This window comes from Atractosteus spatula, chromosome 1 (assembly GCF_055471065.1).
Source record: "Atractosteus spatula isolate fAtrSpa1 chromosome 1, fAtrSpa1.hap1, whole genome shotgun sequence".
Classification (NCBI taxonomy): domain Eukaryota; kingdom Metazoa; phylum Chordata; class Actinopteri; order Semionotiformes; family Lepisosteidae; genus Atractosteus; species Atractosteus spatula.
In genome coordinates, this window is record NC_142706.1 from 37,767,136 (window position 1) to 37,785,824 (window position 18,689).

Genomic DNA, 18,689 nt, shown 5'->3' on the forward strand with positions numbered 1-18,689 from the left:
TTAATTCGCCGAGTTCAGTCTGGGAAAGCTCACTGTATGTCATTTTGGAATTAAAGGACTTTATAGAGCATCAGAGGTTGCTCTTGCTCACTTTACACCCCATTTCCTGATGTAGGTCAGTTATCTAGGTCTGTATCTTGGTTTTTTTAAACAGAGTTGGGAAAAGTTTACAAAGCTTTGGCAAGTTAAACAAAACATTGTGTGTTTTTTCATAAGCTTTCGTTAATGAATTAATTCCCACTTGTATTGTCATTGAAGCAAAATTGAATGGAAAAACTTAAATTCATTTTTGTTTTTCATTTTCCTTTGCCAAATGTGCAGGGAAGTACTAGCAGTCAGCAGGAGGAGTGTTGGTGGCAAAAATCTCTCTGCCCACCTCTTGTTTCTGGGTCTCAGTGTGCAGGTGAGCAAATTCTTAAATTATTGTGTTTCTGTAGTTCTGTAGTTGTGCTTTTGCAGCACAGTTGCCATTAGATTTAGTTACCGTTAAATGCTTCTTTCAATACTGTAATATTTTTCTCTGAAACTGACGTAAAATGGAAAAGAACCTGAACTTATTAATGCCTGATTGTGGCACTTATCAATGCTAGTCATTTTATTCAAACTTGATTTTTTTTATGTCGGCTGTTCCAGTACTGGTTGAGATTTTTTTCTTTGCTAATTCATTTACTCAGCAAAGTACGATATTAATGCATTTGGAACAATAAATCACATTGCCTACATAATCCATCTATCCATTTCCTAACCTCTTAATCCAATTCAGGGTTGTGGGGGAGACGGTGTCTTTCCCTTGTCAGGGTAGTAGTCCATCACAGGTCACGCAGGCACAAACATGCACACACTTACACCGGCACCAATTTTCCCAGAAGCCAAAATCTACCAACATATTTTGGGACTGTGGGAGGGAACTGGAGCACCTGGAGGAAACCTATGTGAACAAGGGGAGAACATACTTTTACAAATCGAGGATTATGAAAGAAGAGAATCATGGTAAATCAACAGAGCGGGATAATCTTTACAATTCTGATGATTCTGATTCTGATTTTTTTATTAGTAATTATGCCAAGAGTATACCTGAGCTGTTGGTGTACTTGAAGGCACCTGAGTTCTTTGTTCTCTGGCACAGCTTTGATGACAGGAGTAGTAAATTGGGCACACTGGGTCAGTATTTTGACATTACACAAGGTAAAACATACAGCACAACAGACAACGTGCAAGTTAAGCTATTTACAAACAAGACATATCGGAGGCCTGTGTCCTGACCAACCAGAAAAGCCTGGCTGCTACCAAGTATCTGAATCCTCTTCAATGTCTACCAAGCTCAAAAAGAGAATTAAACCTGCCTCCTGCTCTAAAAAGATTCCAATCTAGAGTTAAATCTCTATAATGCTACAAAGTGAATGGAACCTAACTCCCTATTCTAAAAATGCATCTACAATCCATAACAAGGTTCGAATACTCAACCCGATTCTCACCTTAATGGCAGATTGGAACAAGGACCTCCCACTCGGCACTGTCTTTTCTGCTTTTCCTTTGTGTTTTGTTGTATTTTCTCCCTTTTTCCTTATTCCTCTCTGTCCCTCCCTACCTGCTTCTTGTTTTATCCACTCTTCCTTGACTGCTGGTGAATTGTACACAGACATTTACCCAGAACCTACTTAACCAAGGTTAGCCAGAGGATTCCTTTAATCAATGTTAAATGTGTATTGGGTGTGAGACAAGGCGGTAGACAAATTCCTTTCTTGCTTTGGACCTCTCAGGAACTGTAAATGATAATACTAGCTAAGTGTTAACCATTGTCCCTCGATTCTTGAGACACCTTAACTGTTACGATTGTTGCACGGTTCATAGAAGTGACAATACCAAAACCTCTCAGACAGCACCCCCAGGGTCCTAGGGGTCCGAGGTGGAAAGGCTAACATAATCCCATATATTTAGATATTTGGTATTTTAAAATTATTTGTTCTATTTATACTTATATTGGTTTATACTGTGCATATAATATGCTGTGACCATTCATAATTTAAAGATGCTTTCTTTCTGTCATTAGGTAGATTCCCACTTTCAGTTTTGATCAAGATCACATTTTTCACAAGTGTTGGATCACAATCGGCAGTAATGCATTTATTGCTTATGTCCAAACTTCTTCATGATGAATGCACTATGTTTTAGTGCAGATGTATATAACAAGGAAGAAGAATAGTATTAGTTTAAAGTTTTACAAATTGAATTGCTTACCTTTTCCTGGAATATTTTGTTGCTTTTCATTTGAAAGAAGTTTCTGCTCTGCAGTGCGTGCCGATAGCTGATTTTGCATGCATTTATTCTATGCTTTCCATTCTGTCTTCTTCACGTGGTGGTGTAACAGTACATCTTAACTTGGCATATTTCAAGTTGGGCTTATCATATGAGGCAGTTTTAAATTTTCAAAGGGTTATGAGTGGTCCAAATGGTGCACTCTATATGAACAATGTTGTGATTTTGAACTTGAGGCTGGTCACTGAACAACGGGCAGGGCTCTGCTGGGAGTTAGACAAGAATTAGTTGTTTCCAGCGCTCGTTCATCTAAGCAAGACGATGTCCATTGCATTATTCAAGTATTACAAATATTTTAGTATTAAGAATATTTTACAAATATTTTAAAATCTACAAAACTTACTTAAAGTGTATTTTAATTACTGCAGGCGTTGAACCACTATAGTGTATCTAGAAAGAACAATTTCAGTGAGTTGTATTAAATACAGGAATGATCTAGTTGGTATTCTGCAGTTAAAGTATGTACAGTAGGTCTCTGTTCACGTTGGAATCTGAAGTGTGCTCATGTCAGTTAGAAGAAAATTTTCAAAAAGGTTAGACCAGTCCAATCACATAATTTCTTGCTGCTAATTCCAGTTTTCTTTTTTTAAAAACCTGGTATTAAGTTTTATCTCATGTCGAGTTAAATAATGGGGGATGTGTAATGTGAGTGACTTTTTTAGTTCTTCATTGCAAAAACATGTTCTTAAAATGTAAATAGCATCATTATTTCAGACAAAAAATAAGTCATTTCTAAGTCTGGTGCTCCTTTACAACAAAACCAGACCTGGAGCTACTTGATCAATTACTGACAAATGAGAACAAGTTGTAGCTTAAGCAATGTCAAGTTAAGTTGTCATGTGTTTTTTTTTCTTACTTGGATCACATAACTTTCTAGTAAGTTTGGATGGCGAGACTAAAACACCCACAGAAGAGTTCATTCACAAACACATGAAATTATTCACAATATCAGTTTCTAATATGGTCTAAATGCAGGAAAGCGAGATGGAAAGATGTGGTTGGTAAGGCATCTTTTTGATATAAGATTTATGATGCTTCATAACAGTAACTGAGATTTAAGTTAATGAGTAGGGCTGAGTGTAATTGGCTTATTACTGCCAAGGGTAGGGGAGTGGATAAAACGTTCAGTCCCAAACTTTCAACTGCTAAGCCTTGAGACCCCTATCCTTTTATTTGTGTAAAAATAACCACATTGTTTAAATGACTAAGAGGATTAATTACAATTATTTATTTTTTTAGATTGCTGCACTAAATTCAAGGAAATAGTTGGTATGAAGAGTTACGTTGATTTCAAAGAAAATTCTCATAATGGAGACCCTCTTTTACAACCGAATAAAGTAAGTCAGTGTTTTAAACGAATGGTTAATAACAGAAGAAAATTGTAACTGGATTTTTTAAAATAAGGATTTTAAAAAGACTTAAGCAAGCTTATTGCTAGGACTAGGGCACAGGTTTTAAACTGCTGTATACATTTTCTATTGCAGTCTATGATATCTAGATACCATAAGAAAATGAAAGAAAAATATTAAAACTGGTAGCAGACTATTAAAACAAGTAGTGCCACTTAGTGAATGGTATTATTTTTCTGCCCAACTTAACTGGATTTTTTTTATGAAGATATGATTTAATAGTTCATTACATTTATTTACCATTTTCCAAACTATTTACATATAGTAAAATGCATCAGTAGACTTTCAAAAAGTGCCACAGGATCTTTAAGTCATCAGAACCTTTGTTTAACATTTATTTTGAAGGATGGCTCCTTCTACATTATGGTGGGCCCAGGTTCCACACAGGAGCATTTCCTTGGCAATTCTTATCTACAGGCAAGCATGCCACCTAATGGTCCACTGATGCATCACAGATCAGCAGTCTTGTTTTTGAGCACTTTCGCATTACCCCACCTACATGGTTAATGTTAAGGACTAAGCAGACATACTGGATTGCTGATGTCCAATTTAATAGACCCCTTTTTCTGTGTGCGTGATGGACTAGTGTCCAGAGTGCAAATTGCTATGTTTTATTGGGTGATTCCTTTAGAAGTCATGTTTTTTTCTGCTTTTTACATTTTTAGTTTTTTAGAGAAACACACATACCTGCTTTTGGCAGCACAAATACTGTTTACTCAGTCAATCAGTTGTTGGCCTGATTGCGGCTACAAAAATGTAATTTCAAGGAGAAAACATTTAATGTTTTCCCAGGATTGTTTCTCAGTAACTTGTACTTTCTTATCTTTAGTATTAGATATTGTACTATACTGTGCACTTCAGTTAGAATGGTGTAAGATTTAAGGTTAGTGTTTGGTTGTAGACAAGTTAATTCTTTGTGTTGCAAAAGAACAGTGTAGAGTGCTTTTTTTTAGTTTTGCAGTAGCTGTAGTCTTTCAAATTTTGGTATATTCTACCTGTATTATTGAGACCAATTCCAGATCTGTTCTTAAGGTTTCTATCCTTTGTTCACTGCCTTGCAAATGTATTCACTCCTTGTGAATTTTCCACATTTGTGGCCTTTTGGGTCTGCAGTTCTGACACTTGAAAACAGTATTTTCCCAGTACAAGACTTGCAGTAGTCACTGTTGCCAAAGGTGCCTTTACTGAGTGGCAAGGGACTCAACACTTGTGTAGTCAGTAAATGTGTTTTTTTTTTGCAGATAATGATATTCAGCTTCCTTCCCATTGTGAGCATTCAGTTTCAAGATGGCTGTTGATTATTTGGGGGAAACATTTATAATTCATCCAAATGCTAATTGGTAGACTAGAAACATTTTCAAGATATTGCAAGCTTAATTCCCTTCAAAACTGTATAATGTTTTAGCATCAGAGGTTGGTTTAAATGGGTAAAAATCCCAAAATATGCATCTCAGTGTGAGGTTCCTCATAAAACAAAGATTTAAGGACTTCAAGAGGTTCAAATCCAGGTGCTCCCTATCATATTACATTTTGGTGTATCAAAATATTGTTGGAGCCTTTTAAGCTGATTTCTTCCAAGAAACCGATGGATGAGATCTCTGAAACAATGAACTACCAAAGGAGCTAGAAGGGCCGGATGGCCTCCTAGTTTTTGAAACTATTTGTTTAGGCGTTTAAAGTATTATAATCTTTTGTGTTTTTCAGGCAGCAGCAACTTGTGACGCCAACTGTTCGGGAGAGAAAAACTCTGGTGCACGAGCAACAGGCTTCCGAAGACAGCTCTTCTCCAGTGACAGCTCCAGTTCTAGTGACACTGCTTCGGAGAACGGAAGTGATTGGGCGGATCCTTGTGCAGACCTTTTCTCTCGAACACATCTGTAACCCTGCTGATCAGAGATACTAACTTGAAACTAGTGTACTCAAAAATGTCTTCAGAATTTTTGCTTTTGAAGGCATCGGTTTTAATTTTATTTTAATTTCTTCAAACCGTTAAAAAAATTTATCTTCATCCGTAAAAATTCACAGTTAGGAGTTAGGGACAGTCTGTTTTTCCTCCTCAGTTTTCCCAGTTTTTGCTTTTTAACTAGAATAGTTGTTGTCTGAATGGTTGTGCATGTGCCTGTCTTACTAGTATCACTGCTTCTTTTACAGCATAACTGCTACAACTTTCATAACCTAACTGTGATAGTACTGTTATAAACACCATCTTAAAAGCACTGCAGTACCGTTAACATCTGCTTTTCAGAAAATCTTAGGAATGGCACAGTCTTAGTTTTTTGTGTAAGAACCTGGAGTTATTTAATTAGAACAGTGCCTTTCTGAATACAGGAGAAAAGCACGGATGCAAATCTTTATTTTGGAAAAAAAGGCGACTCTATCATGAAACTTTACATAGGAATGTGTAAGGGTTGTGCTTAGTCTAAAATACAGTTTTGACTGATGATAGATTCCTTTTTCTTAAGATTTTAAGTAGATGTAGTATGGTTTGTGACATAAAGCATAAACTAAAAAAGAAAGAAAAAATTCTAACTGTGAAAGCCCAGAATTTTTTTGGATCTTTGGGGGAAAAAATCTAAAAACAGATTTTAAGTCTTCTTAAGACAGTATCTGGTTTTGACAAATTTACACGGTGAATAAAGTCCCTTTAACCATGAATCTAAAATGTAGTGATCCTTATAATATTGGTTCTTTAAAACCTTGTTTCTAGAGAAAATGTTGGTGCTATCAATATTTAAAAGACTTCTGTGGCAATTGCAGTTAGATATTGTGGCTGTGAATTTGTAGGTCCTGTAGTTTTGTTTGTTGTTATGACCGAGTGTAAGGATCAGTTGTCTCTGAAATTTAAAAAAAGAAAAAAAGTGTGATTGCTGTAGTGGTTGTCGCTTTATGTGGCTTGCTTTTCTTTATATTTTTTAAGTAGTAAGTTGACAGACCTTGAAATGTTCAAGGCCATTGTCTTTTTTTTCATTGTGGCTTTCGATAGATTTAAACCATAAAATCAGGAGGGTTTGTCTTTTAAAATGCAAATTAAGTACCTCAGAGTACATTTCACATTGTCAAAAACCATTTTACCACTAAAAATGTGTATGCAGCAAACTGAAAGTCCACAGTAGGTTTAAGATAAAAAGGCAATAACCATTCTAGAAGTGTAATGCAGGTAAGACCAAACTGAGAGGAACTAACTTTGAAATATGTTCTTGTTTGTAAAATTACATGTAGCTGAACCTTACATATCGGTGATCTAGCCGAAGTAAAGAATATCCACCGTCTTTTGGGTTTGACCTTTACATTTATTTCTTGGACGGTATAGTGGTGTGAACTTTTGTTTAAAAATGTTAAGTTATTTTATACATATGTATACATTCATAATGCATGTATATATATGCTATATATTCATTCTTGCACAATATTTTTAAAGAGAACTTCATTTTTATTTATTGACTGATTTCCCAAAAAAACACTATTTTTGGGTTTTTTTTTGCTTTACCTCTGAGCTTCCTGAAAAGTTTATGTACCTGCACTTTAATTTTTGTTTTGGAATAGGTAGAGCCTTTACTTTAAAACAATAGAAACATGATTGCCTAGATAAAGGCTTGAAGCCGTATGCAATTTACCAGTGCACAAAACATTAAAAGGATGTATTAAAAATAGTGTTCCACTCAGTTTATTTTGCATGTAGCTTATATTTTGAGTGACAAAAGGCTAAACAGTTATGGGGTGCTTTTTTCAAATTGAAGCTGCATGCTGATCTAACACTCCGGCACCGTTTGAGAAAATTAAACTGAAGAGGATAGAGCAGTGACAGGACTGTTTTTTTTTTCTGGTGTGTGTGGGTGTGTGTGAGACCAAGTCAGAACACTTTTTATTGGGTAGTTGGAGGAATGTGCATTTATTTTATATGGTTAGGGTTTCATGTTAATGATTGAAGTGGAGAAGTCTTTCTAACAAGGTATGCAGTAGAAGTCAGATTCAAAGTTTAAGAAATACATTGATTGCACTGTGGTATGGTGAACATAGCATATCCATAGCACTGAAACCTTGGTTCTCCATTCCTTTTCTGCAGATCTCCCTTTCCATCCCTCAGCCCAGTTTTCCCCCCACTCTCCCTGTTTCAGATTGTTATTGTTTCATGTACATCTGAGTAAATTATTTTTTGTTTCATTGTGGAGTTTCTTAACATCTAATAAAAATAAATCCATTAACCTTTCTTTATTTTTGCCTGGTTTGTATCATGAAAGTACAATTAGAAGTTTTGTTGTGGAAATTAGGATTGTGATAGGTATTTCCTTCCATACCTTTATAAAACTGATATTTGGAGAAACATAAAATGTGGTGTATCTAAAGAACCACTGATGTTCCAAAAATGTGACTTTCCTATGCATTATTCAATCTCTTAAAGTATTATGGGAAACGTGCAATAATAACCTGTGAAACAATGATCTATTCTTTGCAAATAAGGGGGTATAAAATATCTTGCCCTTGGTAAAATCACACATTACGTTTGATTTGTTGCAGAAAGTTGTAACCGGTTTTGAAATTCAGCAACTGTAAGATACCCTTTTTACATCTGCTTTTGTATAGCGTTAAATTTTAAATGAAAGATTAAAATGTCAAAATTATAATTCGATTCCCAATGTACGGAATGAACTTGGTAGGATTCATTAGTGCAGCAGCTTCTGCTCCAGTCTGCACTTCCCCTATGATGCAGCTCCGGTTCCAGTTCTAAACTGCATTTTGTGCTGTCCCACCAGTTCCAGTCTGCATGGCAGCTCCTGGTCTTCACCCTGGAACCTGGGCCTCTTTTTCTCCTGCAGTTCTGTCCTACTGCAGGAGGCAGCTTTTGTCATCCAGGACCCCAGAATTTTCTCCGTGCAGTTATCCTTCCCACAGCCCTTTTCCTGTTTTGTGGGAGTCCTGGCCTTGTACTTTGTATCGTCTCGGACCGCCCTCATTCCTGCCACCGTCCTGGCTTCTCTCTGAGGCAGCCCGTTTCTCTCCAGATCTTTAGGGTTCTTTCTTTTCCCTCTCCTTTCTCCTCTCCGTTTCTTGGGCTGTCTGGGTCAGTTTTTCCTTTTTCTGTTTTCTTCAGTTTCTCGCGACCTTCCAGTGTCCCAGCAGAGCCACCCCCTTGCTCTCCCCTGGGAGCCAGTAATCCTGTTCCTATCCGGTACCTGTTGAGCATCACTCGGTTAGCTCCCTGAGGTTTCTTTTGTTCCCAGGCTTTTGATTGGGACTATTCCCTGCAGCTGTGCTGACCTGGGACTCCTGGACTAGAGGGGGTGGGGGGGGTTAAGGAGGGGTTTCTTTGTCACCCAGTCCTTGCAAAAGGAAAAGGTTGATCCAATGGGTGCCTGGGTGCCTCAGTCAGAGTGAGAATCCTAGAAGCCCGAGCTGACAGCACACACCTTGAACCCTGGCTCCAGGCCCCTCCCACCGGATCACCAAGTGGGAGGGGGTTCCTGCCTCATAGCCGTGATCTCTGGTGGCTCTTCCTTTTTCAGCACATCAGGGCTGCCCCAGCAAGATCCCTGTAGGTCCCTTTTCCCTTTGTGTCGGGGACCCCGCCGGTCGGTTCGGTCCTGATGCCCGATCAATAGACTGCGTTGAGCAGTTCGTACAGGGTTGTGGCTGGGCCGGGCCAGCCTTCTGCTCTTTTCGGCGGGGGTGCAGTGAAGCGGGTTCTTCTAGGACCGACACCGCCTCACTGGTTCATTTTCCTTTGCCGACTGGCTGGGGCAATCCTTGCTCTGTCAGCCAGGTCTTTATTAATTAGTTTTTCCCTTCTCTTTTCAATTACTGACCAACCTGGAGTAATTAAGCCCTGTTGGCCAGTAACCAATTATTCTATTTTCACTCCCTCTGTCTCCCTTCACTTTCCCTCCATCACCAAATGCTTGTGCCCCAGTCAATTGGGTCTTTTAGTTTGTTCCACCACTCTCCAGTCCCTTGTGCTTGGGTCCTGACAAGTCTCCACAAGTGCGGCCGTATCCAGCTGCATCATAAACATTTTTTAAATGTTTTGTTTGAGATGTGGCTTATTTTCACGGTGCGTTTCAGAATGCTGTACGTTTTTAAGTTATGCCCAATGATATCTCATAGTAACACAGTTATGAAATAACTCAAATGTTATAACATAATGCATTTTCCTTGTTCCTAATTGGCTTCTGTAAAAAGTGCAGTTCAGTAAAGTTTTAATCTGTCACTTTTTTACTATGTAGTTCAAGTAGGTAGCTGCATCAGCATGTGAAGGCTGTAAAGAAACAAGTAATAGGTGTTTATTCCATGCTGAAAGGAGAAGAAAGGAAACAATGTGAAGAAGGCTCCATGGCCGAAGCGTAGTGTTTTCGTCTCTTTTAAGCATGGAATAAACCTATTACTTTTTTACTATTTTTTATTGTTTTATATTATATTTATTATTTATATTTTACTATTACAGCTATGCATTTTATGTATGCTTTTCGTGGTATCTTTTGCCAAGTTAAAATATCCAAGACCTGAAAAGGAGAAAAAGATTAACCTTTTAAAGATCCATAAAGGATGGACTATCCATCGTTATTTTAACTGTTTAAAAATGTTAACGGGACATGTTAGATTCTGCACAGATTTTTACGCTTAAAAGCTCTGCTAGCATCTACAAGTTTATGTTCTTGCTTTGAAAAATAGTTTAAACATCTCATGAGAGTCCCAGCAGGTTTCTGCATTACAAAAGCTATACTGAGCTTAAAACTTCAGGAATGGGGATGCAAGTTTCCAGTTATTTTGGAGTTTGTTGTGTGTATGATTATTGAGTAAAATTAGACAATTGTTTAAGTATTGGTTAGTGAAACTTCGAGCTGCTATTGTTTTTGAAGGAAAATTACGGCATCCTTTCTATTCTACACTATAATCACATTTTAAAGGATGGCAGTTTGCTCTGCTTGCTCTGTTCTGCTGCATTCTGGGCTTAATTATGGCCTTGGGTGCCTTTTGTGTGGAGTTTGCATGGTATTCCTGTGTTCACAATGGTTTTATCTGGCTTCATCCCATCTCTCAAAGAGATGCTGTATTTTTCTAATAGCTTAGGGTTGCAGGAGAGCCTGGCAAGCAGTGGACTTAAGGCAGGTTATACCCTGGATGGGATGCCTGTCCCATCACAGGGCACACACAGACGCAAACACACACAGTCACACCAGGGCCAATTTTACACATAAGCCAAGTAACCCATCAGTATGTCTTTGGACTGTGGGAGGAAACTGGGGCACCTGGAGAAAACCCTTGTAAACATGGGAAGAACATGCAAGCTCCACACAGATAGAGCCCCAGGGCTGGAATCGAACCCAGGGCTCCAGTACTGCAAGGCAGCAATGCTGACTACTGCACCACCATGCCTCCTTGTCCCTGTATGTGTGCTATAATTTGACTGTATCCCACTCTTGGGTGTTCTGCCTTGGGTCCTATTTGTCTGATATAGGCTCCAGGTTGACATGACACCTAAAAGGAAGAAAAAAAAAAACAGCTTTCCAACAATAGATGTACGCCGTTTCATGTTGTACAGTTTTTGACCACATTTTAACTTTACAACCAATTTCCAATTACAAATACTCAATCCAAGAAACAACTCTTCATGTCTCTACTTTGACTTTTCTTTCTCTCACTCCTTTTTTCATAATCAAATACTTGTTTATGTTTACATAATTTTACATAATGTTCTTACAATGGCCAAAAATAGCCAAATGTGATATTTACATACCTAACTGACTGCTTTAAAAGAAGTATAGAAAACACTTAGTTTTGCACTTGCACTACATATGTGAAGATAAAACAGAATAGCCTTTACACCCAATTACACCAAAATATATTTTGAACCAATTTATAGATACCAAGGTATACATTTAATCTCCCACAACTGTTATTATGACATGGATTAACTTTATGATTGCAATTTAAAGTATCAATATATAAAGATGAGTTACATCCTGTTTGCTCTACTCCACTTCCGAAACTTGTACTTATCTATACTTTGCAGTCACTTTTATTATTTTATGACGACAATCAATATTAGATGAAACTTGATTTAGCTTTATTTCTTAAACTTCCTAGTTTAAGAAATACTTCCTAGTTTCCTAATATTTAGAATTGTATTGGTGTTATCGTCAACTTGTTTTACTGCTCGTCTAGAACAAGAACGTCGACGTCTTTGAGACGTCGATAAACGATAAAGATCTCAAAGCCTGAGGCGATTATTAATGCCTTTACGTCTGACACAGGTGAAACCATCGATGTCGAATCTTTCTTGGCTCGATTGCTGATACTCCTGGTCGGTAAGCCTATTTTCAAGATGGCGACAGAAGCAGCTGCACAGGTACTTAATTATCCGGACTATAAACTTTGTCTGCCCCGAATTTCCCTTTGTATATTACAAAGATTAAGAGAGCCTTTTATGTCCTGGTTAGCTGATTTTAAGAACGCACTCTTTGCTGTGGGCTCGACTTGCTTTTCAGTCTTTAAAAAGCCTAGCCGTCAGAGGTAGCTACACTGAGAAGTTGCGATAAGAAGTGGCACTTTTGTGTTTAGTTTGGACTGGTTGTGAATGGCTTTTAAGTCTCCAACGTTTTCCGAACTTGTCGTGGCAGGGGATGGGTATATGAGTTGTCTGTGTGCCGTTGATCGGTCTTCCAAAAGCGTGTTAAATGGGGATTTTCTCTTCTGTGGCGAAGCTGCCTTGAAATCGGAAGCGCCCGATCCGCTAGGCAGACGACCATGGACCGAGCAACAGACAGACACCTGCAACCTGCTGCTCGGGCTGCCGGGCTGTAGCCTCCACCCCACCATGGCACACGCCGGCAGGACCAAAGATGGGGAGCTCATCGTTAACCGAGGTAAGGCAACGCAGGACGTTACATAAAGAAAAACCACCACCACCAACACAAAATGTCGTAGCGCTTCATTTAGTGAGGTTATTAAACTAGTGTTGGCGGCGAAATGAAAGTTAGCCACCCGAATTGTTTATCCCCCGTTGCGTTTTTTTCCCTCTTCGGTTTGAAAATGTCTGGCTAGACCGACCTTAATTCCTAACAATATTCGCGCACGATAGAGCCGTGAGCTTCTGTTTTATGAAGTTGTGCGGGGATGGGTGATCTCACTGGGGGAAGGGAGGTAAAAACGCACCAAAAAGAGCCGCAGGTTAAATACTGTTTGGTGCGCCTTTGCTTCTCGTGTTACGCGTAAAATACGGGACTGGTAAAGGAGATGAAACTAAACGAAAGACTTCATTAACCCCAAAGAAGGGCTGTCAAACAGTCCGGCAATTTCGAAAAGGTGGAAAACTCTTGAACGACATCAAGGTTGACATTGGATTTAGAAATTATTTTTGGACAAACGTGCTTGAAGGTTTGTGCGTGTTCTGGGGGTGCAGAGCCCAAATCAACATCTTTAAAAAGTCAACTTTTTAAAAAGAGTTAAAAAAAACCCGCTTACACATCTAATGCCTTCACTGTCCCTGAACTACAAAACAGGATTTTCTCGTTCACACCCCGTTGTGAAGACTCTGTTGAATAGAAGTTGTTTTGGTATTGGTATTTTTTTTTGTTAATTGTTCTGTCTAGTGTAGGTTATATGTATACCATCATCAGTGTTACCCTAAATATTGCATTTTTTCCATAGTCCATGGTCCATAGTTTGACCATTTAAAGAACGGTTCATAATTTTAATAATATTTTTAAAAGACCTTTGAACATAGGCATAGGGCCTGATTATAATTTTTAATGCCCTAACCTTTTTTTTTTATTACTGTAAAAGCAAGTCTCAACTCCCCACAAATCTTTGCTCTTCCACTGCATGAAACTATTACAGTACTTTACTTTTTTTTGGCGTCTTGATGTCTCTGTTCTTATCTGGTCAGCTGCAAATACATAGGTGCTTTGCATTGTCTGTATCGGTAGTTCAAGCTTTTCTTTAAGATTTAAAGTAATATTAGCCTCTCCATGTTGATTTGACCCCTTCCATTAACATTACAATCCCTGGGTTATTCTGTTAGACTGAGTATAGGTTCTGGTGTTTTTGTCATTAAGATGTTTTAATAATACCATTCAAGAAAGTCCACCCCAACACTTTCAATAACCACTTATTCAGTTCAGGGTCACGGTGGCTGAGAGCCTACCCCAGGATACACTAGGCACAAGGGGAGATGCACCTGGAAGGGACGCCAGTCCTTAACGCACAAACACGCATACACTCGCCAGTTTTCCCAGAAGCCACTTACCCTGCCAGCAGCCATTTCACCCTGCAACTCACAACTGGAAACCCACTGAAACTCAGCAGGTGTGAGCCTGGTCAGTACCTGGATAGGAGACCACCTGGGAAAAACTAAGGTTGCTACTAAAAGAGGTGTTAATGGGGCCTGCAGGGGGTGCTCACCCTGTGGTCTGTGTAGGTCCTTATGCCCCATTGTAGTGATGGGGTCACTATACTGTAAGAAGGTACCGTCCTTCAAATGAGACATAAAACATAGGTCCTGACTCTCTGTGGTCATTAAAAATCCCAGGGTGTTTCTCGAAAAGAGTAGGGGTGTTACCCCAGTGTCCTGGCCAAATTTCCCATTGGCCATTACCAATCATGGCCTCCTAATAATCCCCATCTACGAATTGGCTTCATCACTCCCCACTGATAGCTGGTGTGTGGTGAGCGTTCTGGCGCACTATGGCTGCCGTCGCATCATCCAGGTGGGGCTGCACATTGGTGGTGGAGGAGGGGAGTCCCCATTACCTGTAAAGCACTTTGAGTGGAGTGTCCAGAAAAGTGCTATATAAGTGTACGCAATTATATATTTTGTCTGTGGGAGGAAACGGAAACGCACATAAAAACGGACGGAACATACAGACTACACACGGGTAGCGCACCAGGTCTGGAACTGAACCCATTCTCCAGCTCTGCGAGGAAGCAAAGCGAACCACAGCGCCATAGTGCCGGCTCTAGAAAGTCCATGTTTCTGTATAATACTATCATCTCCTCCTTTTGGGAGTTCTCGGTCATAGACCCTTCTCCATGGAAGTAAATCTTTGGTGTAGATGTATATATGAAGCCCAGCTGTAGGGATTCCTGCTTTAAACATGCCTCATGAGGATTGTTAGCTCTGGAAGAGACTTGGGGGATTTTAAGTACAGAGGCTCATGTGGAAGTCTCAGAATATATGTACATAACGTGCTTGGGCATGCATCCTACTGAGAGGCTGGAGAACAAAGCAAAAGCAAATGGCTTGCTACTTCCATCAGGTCCAGTATCTCTCTTAGCATGGATCTCTCTCACTTCACCGGTATGTACCTAAATAACTAGACATCATTATGCCTGTTTTCTAGCGTCAAGTAATTTGTATGCAAAGTATTTGAACAGAGATCACGAGACTATCTTTTATCGATGGCATTGTTTTGCAGGACATGCAGAATTTAATGTTATGTCAGAAAGGGTTGAATCTAGTAATGTACCAGAACTGGGGGACTGACTGTTTAGCATATAAGTTCATTTGATTTAAAGTTTATTTTCTATTTTGAACACCACATCAGTGTCATAAATCAATTTGTCAGTGTACTGTATAGTGTTAAATTTTCGAGTCCCTGTCAAACAGAAAGTAACGGTTACAACTTAAGAACTGGGTTTTTCTGCGTTTTTTTATTTACAGGGGTCATTGCATTCTAGCTTCACGAATATGTGTTCTCAATTATTGAAAGCCTGCCCAGCATGGGATTTCAACATTGTATCCCTACAGGAAAAGGGGTTAAACTGCTAGACAGTGTACTTTTGAGCTACAGGAAATTATTCTTGCCAAATTATCCTCGGTATTGCATTCCCTCACAACGTTGGTAACATTGTTCCACTGATGGATGATTTTGATGAACAAGGTAACCCTTCTGGGCAAGATTATATTAGATTGTTCTTCATGTGGTATTCAGTTTCTTTCCTCATTCGCTCCTATTGTGGCTTGTGTCAATGCTTAAGTGTAAGTGTGTTTTTGCCGTGAACGGTCTAATCCACAAAAAGAGGCACAACACAGTGGTGCACACCCTGGAGTGCGATTGTGTAATGTTTCATTATGGAGAAAGCACCACTGCATTTTTTATATATATTTTCATGCTTCCAACTTGTTGATATGAAAACTTGGGCCTAATGTTTTTTTTTTCTAGTTGGAGAACGATCATGCTTTCACATCTCTGAAAGTCAACTTCATGTTCCTGGTTGTACCATTAACATTGTTGCAATTCTTTTTATTAAGTATAAGTGTTAGCAGCCTGTAATTTTGATATTCGGTTCCCAAGGCGACAGCCTACAGGAGTAGTTTGGCACAGCTCTTAGAAGAAGGGATCGATGGCATGTTATGAATCTGTGTGAGCTGCGGGGCTTGAGGTAATTAATAAAGTGTGATATTTGTCTTGGGCACTTGGTGCCGAGCTCTGCCTCAATAAAAAGAATGCATTTGCGCAATGAAATTGTATTGTTTTTTGTTCACGCATCTATGCCTCTAATATCGATATCAGCTTTCTGAATGAGCTTCTGTGCTAGCTAGCAGATGATGCCGTGTCTTCCACGTTTCGTACTTGCTGTTGTCACGTTATCTTCATTTCAGGGATGTTCCATGTAATAGTCGTATCTGTATCCTGTGTGTTGCAAAGATTAGTCCCTGCACAAAACTGCTGTTGTGTCACGACCATAGATCCTATTTTAAGTGCCACCCCTTTGTTGATATCGTAATGACAGCCTGCTGTTTGGGACCAGCTGTCATTTCCTTCCTCAGTGCGAAGCCTGAAATTACATGAACTTCACCCACCCTTCTTGTTTAAACAGGGCCTTCAGCCAGAGGCTTACAGTTGCATGAATCTATTGCTTAAGGGTTTCACTTCCCCTGGTGCTCTTTGTTCTTTATTTTCTTGTGCGTAATTAGGGAGAGAATCCCCATATGTTCTTAGGCATACAGTTGGGCTCGTGCACCTCGAGGAGTTATTGATACTGATGGAACAGATAATTACTTTTTGGAGTCCATCAGTGGCCATACTTCATTGCTCTGAACACAAAACGTGTAATTTCTTAGAAAACTCAAAGCTTAAAAGACCTTCTGATGTTTTACACCTGTTTTTATTTTTTTGGTCAGTTGATCTATTTAAGTTTCTAGTTTTATTTTTAATTAACACTCTTACTTTCTACTTTTTTTTCCTGCTGTGCCCATTTCCAGTGTGTGTAGGTGAGGAGCCGTTAGTCTGCTGGATATTGCAAGACGGTCATCAGCCTGTCAATCTCGGGGTCATTAAGGGAGCAGCAGTTAGGGCTCTGCGCCATGCCTGTGGGGTCTGGCTTCAGATCCCTAGAGGAGCTGCTGCTGTTCACTTGAGCAAATCCCCTTCTGTGTTTGTCAGATTCTATGGTCTCCAGATTGTCATTGTAAATGAACTTAACAGATGGCATTTTTGTGGGACCTTTTTCCAATACAGTTCCTCAAGACCCAGTTCCCCAAATGTCTTCCAGAACTACCTCATGCCAGATCTCTCCACGTGTTCCACAAACCACAGTCTTCATTTAAACAGAAGGGCTTCTGTTAGTGAATGTTGGAATCTCGGCTCCTGCAGCAAAACAAACATCACAGCTGCTTTGTTTTTTGAGTAGTTATCACCAGTATTTCTGTCACTAAAAGTTAAGTCTGTCAGAGTGTATTGTTGAATTTTATCTAGGCCTTGTAGGATATTTTTTATTAGAATTTCAGGCACTTTTTTTATCATGAAGGAAAATTGTTCAACTGTTGAAAGTGAAAATGCTACTCAGGTAGTGAGCATGGTTAAATTACTTTCAAGTGTCATCTCCTCTTAAGCATGGAAAGAGTTTTTCAGCAAAATTGGTGTTATGAGTGGCACAGTTAGGATACACAGGATAGCTGCTGGAGACAGATTCATTTGCATGTTACTACATCATTAATAACAGAACAAAGTAAAAGCAACATGCAAATGCTGGATCTTAAAGGCCGTGTGATCAAGTTTACAAAAGCAAATAATTCATGTTCCCATTTTGCTTCAAACAGTAAGGTCCTAAGTTTATTTGTGATACAGTATCACTTGAATTATAGGCTTACAACAAGGAAAATTAAACTTGGAAATGGAAACCTCAAGGAAGGAGGCATTCAGATGTGGAGAGTACCGCAATTATCATTTTTCAAAATAAAAATATAAATAGAATAGTTTACTGTTCTATAACGTCATCAAATGGCCTTTGAATCATTTTCTCTGAATTATCCTGGGCTTTCTTAACATGTCCAGAACAGAACTCCTTCTGTTTTTCCGAATGACGAAATAGGAAATAAAAACTGCAGGACGCAAGCACATTTCACTTAGGGCATACTGAGGTTCCTCAGGAGGTTATTTCCAAAGCTTTCTTTAAGAATCCCATAACAGAAGAACAGTGTAATAGTCGCAACTCGCAGAGAAGAATTTAACATCCATTTATGTTTTGAGTTCGAGCTAATGTTATTTTGGCTACATGCAAGAAAAGTCTATTCTTTTAACTATCCAGTACCTGGCCCTGCAACTACAGAACATAAACTTTATTCCCGTTAACAGTTAGTTTTGCAGACCTAGGAATATCCGTTCCATCCACACTCTTAACCTGAAATGATATGCATAGTACATAAAAGGTATAAGTGCATATTTGGGATCCGTGCTGTAAGTGTGTGTTGTACTGCAGCACTTTTTGATTTTGTAAGGTGGAGTTTCAAAGGCTAGATTTTGGGGAAAAATAATCCAATCTTGACAAAATGAATTGGCATGAATACAGGAAACGATGGTCTATCTCTTAAGTTGTGAGTCGGCTTGAGCTTTCTGGAAAATGTGCTGGGAATAAGCTGCAGGGTTCTGTCGCTGTGCTTTCACCTGAAATAAATCAGTGATTCTTATAACTGATGTTTTCTTGGCAGCATCGCCTCTCTGGTTAATGACTGTTTCCTTCGGCAGCTTC

General features: G+C 39.1%; 2 protein-coding genes across 7 annotated transcripts in view; both read left to right on the forward strand.

Moving 5' to 3' along the window:
• kiaa0232 (KIAA0232 ortholog) overlaps positions 1 to 7,927 on the forward strand; it is a 32,256-nt gene extending 24,329 nt beyond the window's left edge. For 3 of the 4 annotated variants that reach the window (XM_088937230.1, XM_088937312.1, XM_088937479.1), the window contains 3 exons: positions 322 to 403; positions 3,556 to 3,653; positions 5,430 to 7,927. In XM_088937230.1, the coding sequence (XP_088793356.1) occupies positions 322 to 403; positions 3,556 to 3,653; positions 5,430 to 5,606 (357 nt within the window). In that variant the 3' untranslated portion in view covers positions 5,607 to 7,927. The remainder of the gene's footprint in view (positions 1 to 321; positions 404 to 3,555; positions 3,654 to 5,429) is intronic. The other variant, XM_088937396.1, reaches the window with a different exon arrangement.
• Positions 7,928 to 11,938: 4,011 nt separating this feature from the next.
• tbc1d14 (TBC1 domain family, member 14) overlaps positions 11,939 to 18,689 on the forward strand; it is a 65,557-nt gene continuing 58,806 nt past the window's right edge. For 2 of the 3 annotated variants that reach the window (XM_088937692.1, XM_088937777.1), the window contains exons 1-2: positions 11,939 to 12,066; positions 12,422 to 12,583. In XM_088937692.1, the coding sequence (XP_088793818.1) occupies positions 12,535 to 12,583 (49 nt within the window). In that variant the 5' untranslated portion in view covers positions 11,939 to 12,066; positions 12,422 to 12,534. Of the gene's footprint in view, positions 12,067 to 12,294; positions 12,584 to 18,689 lie in introns of those variants that run through there. The other variant, XM_088937607.1, reaches the window with a different exon arrangement.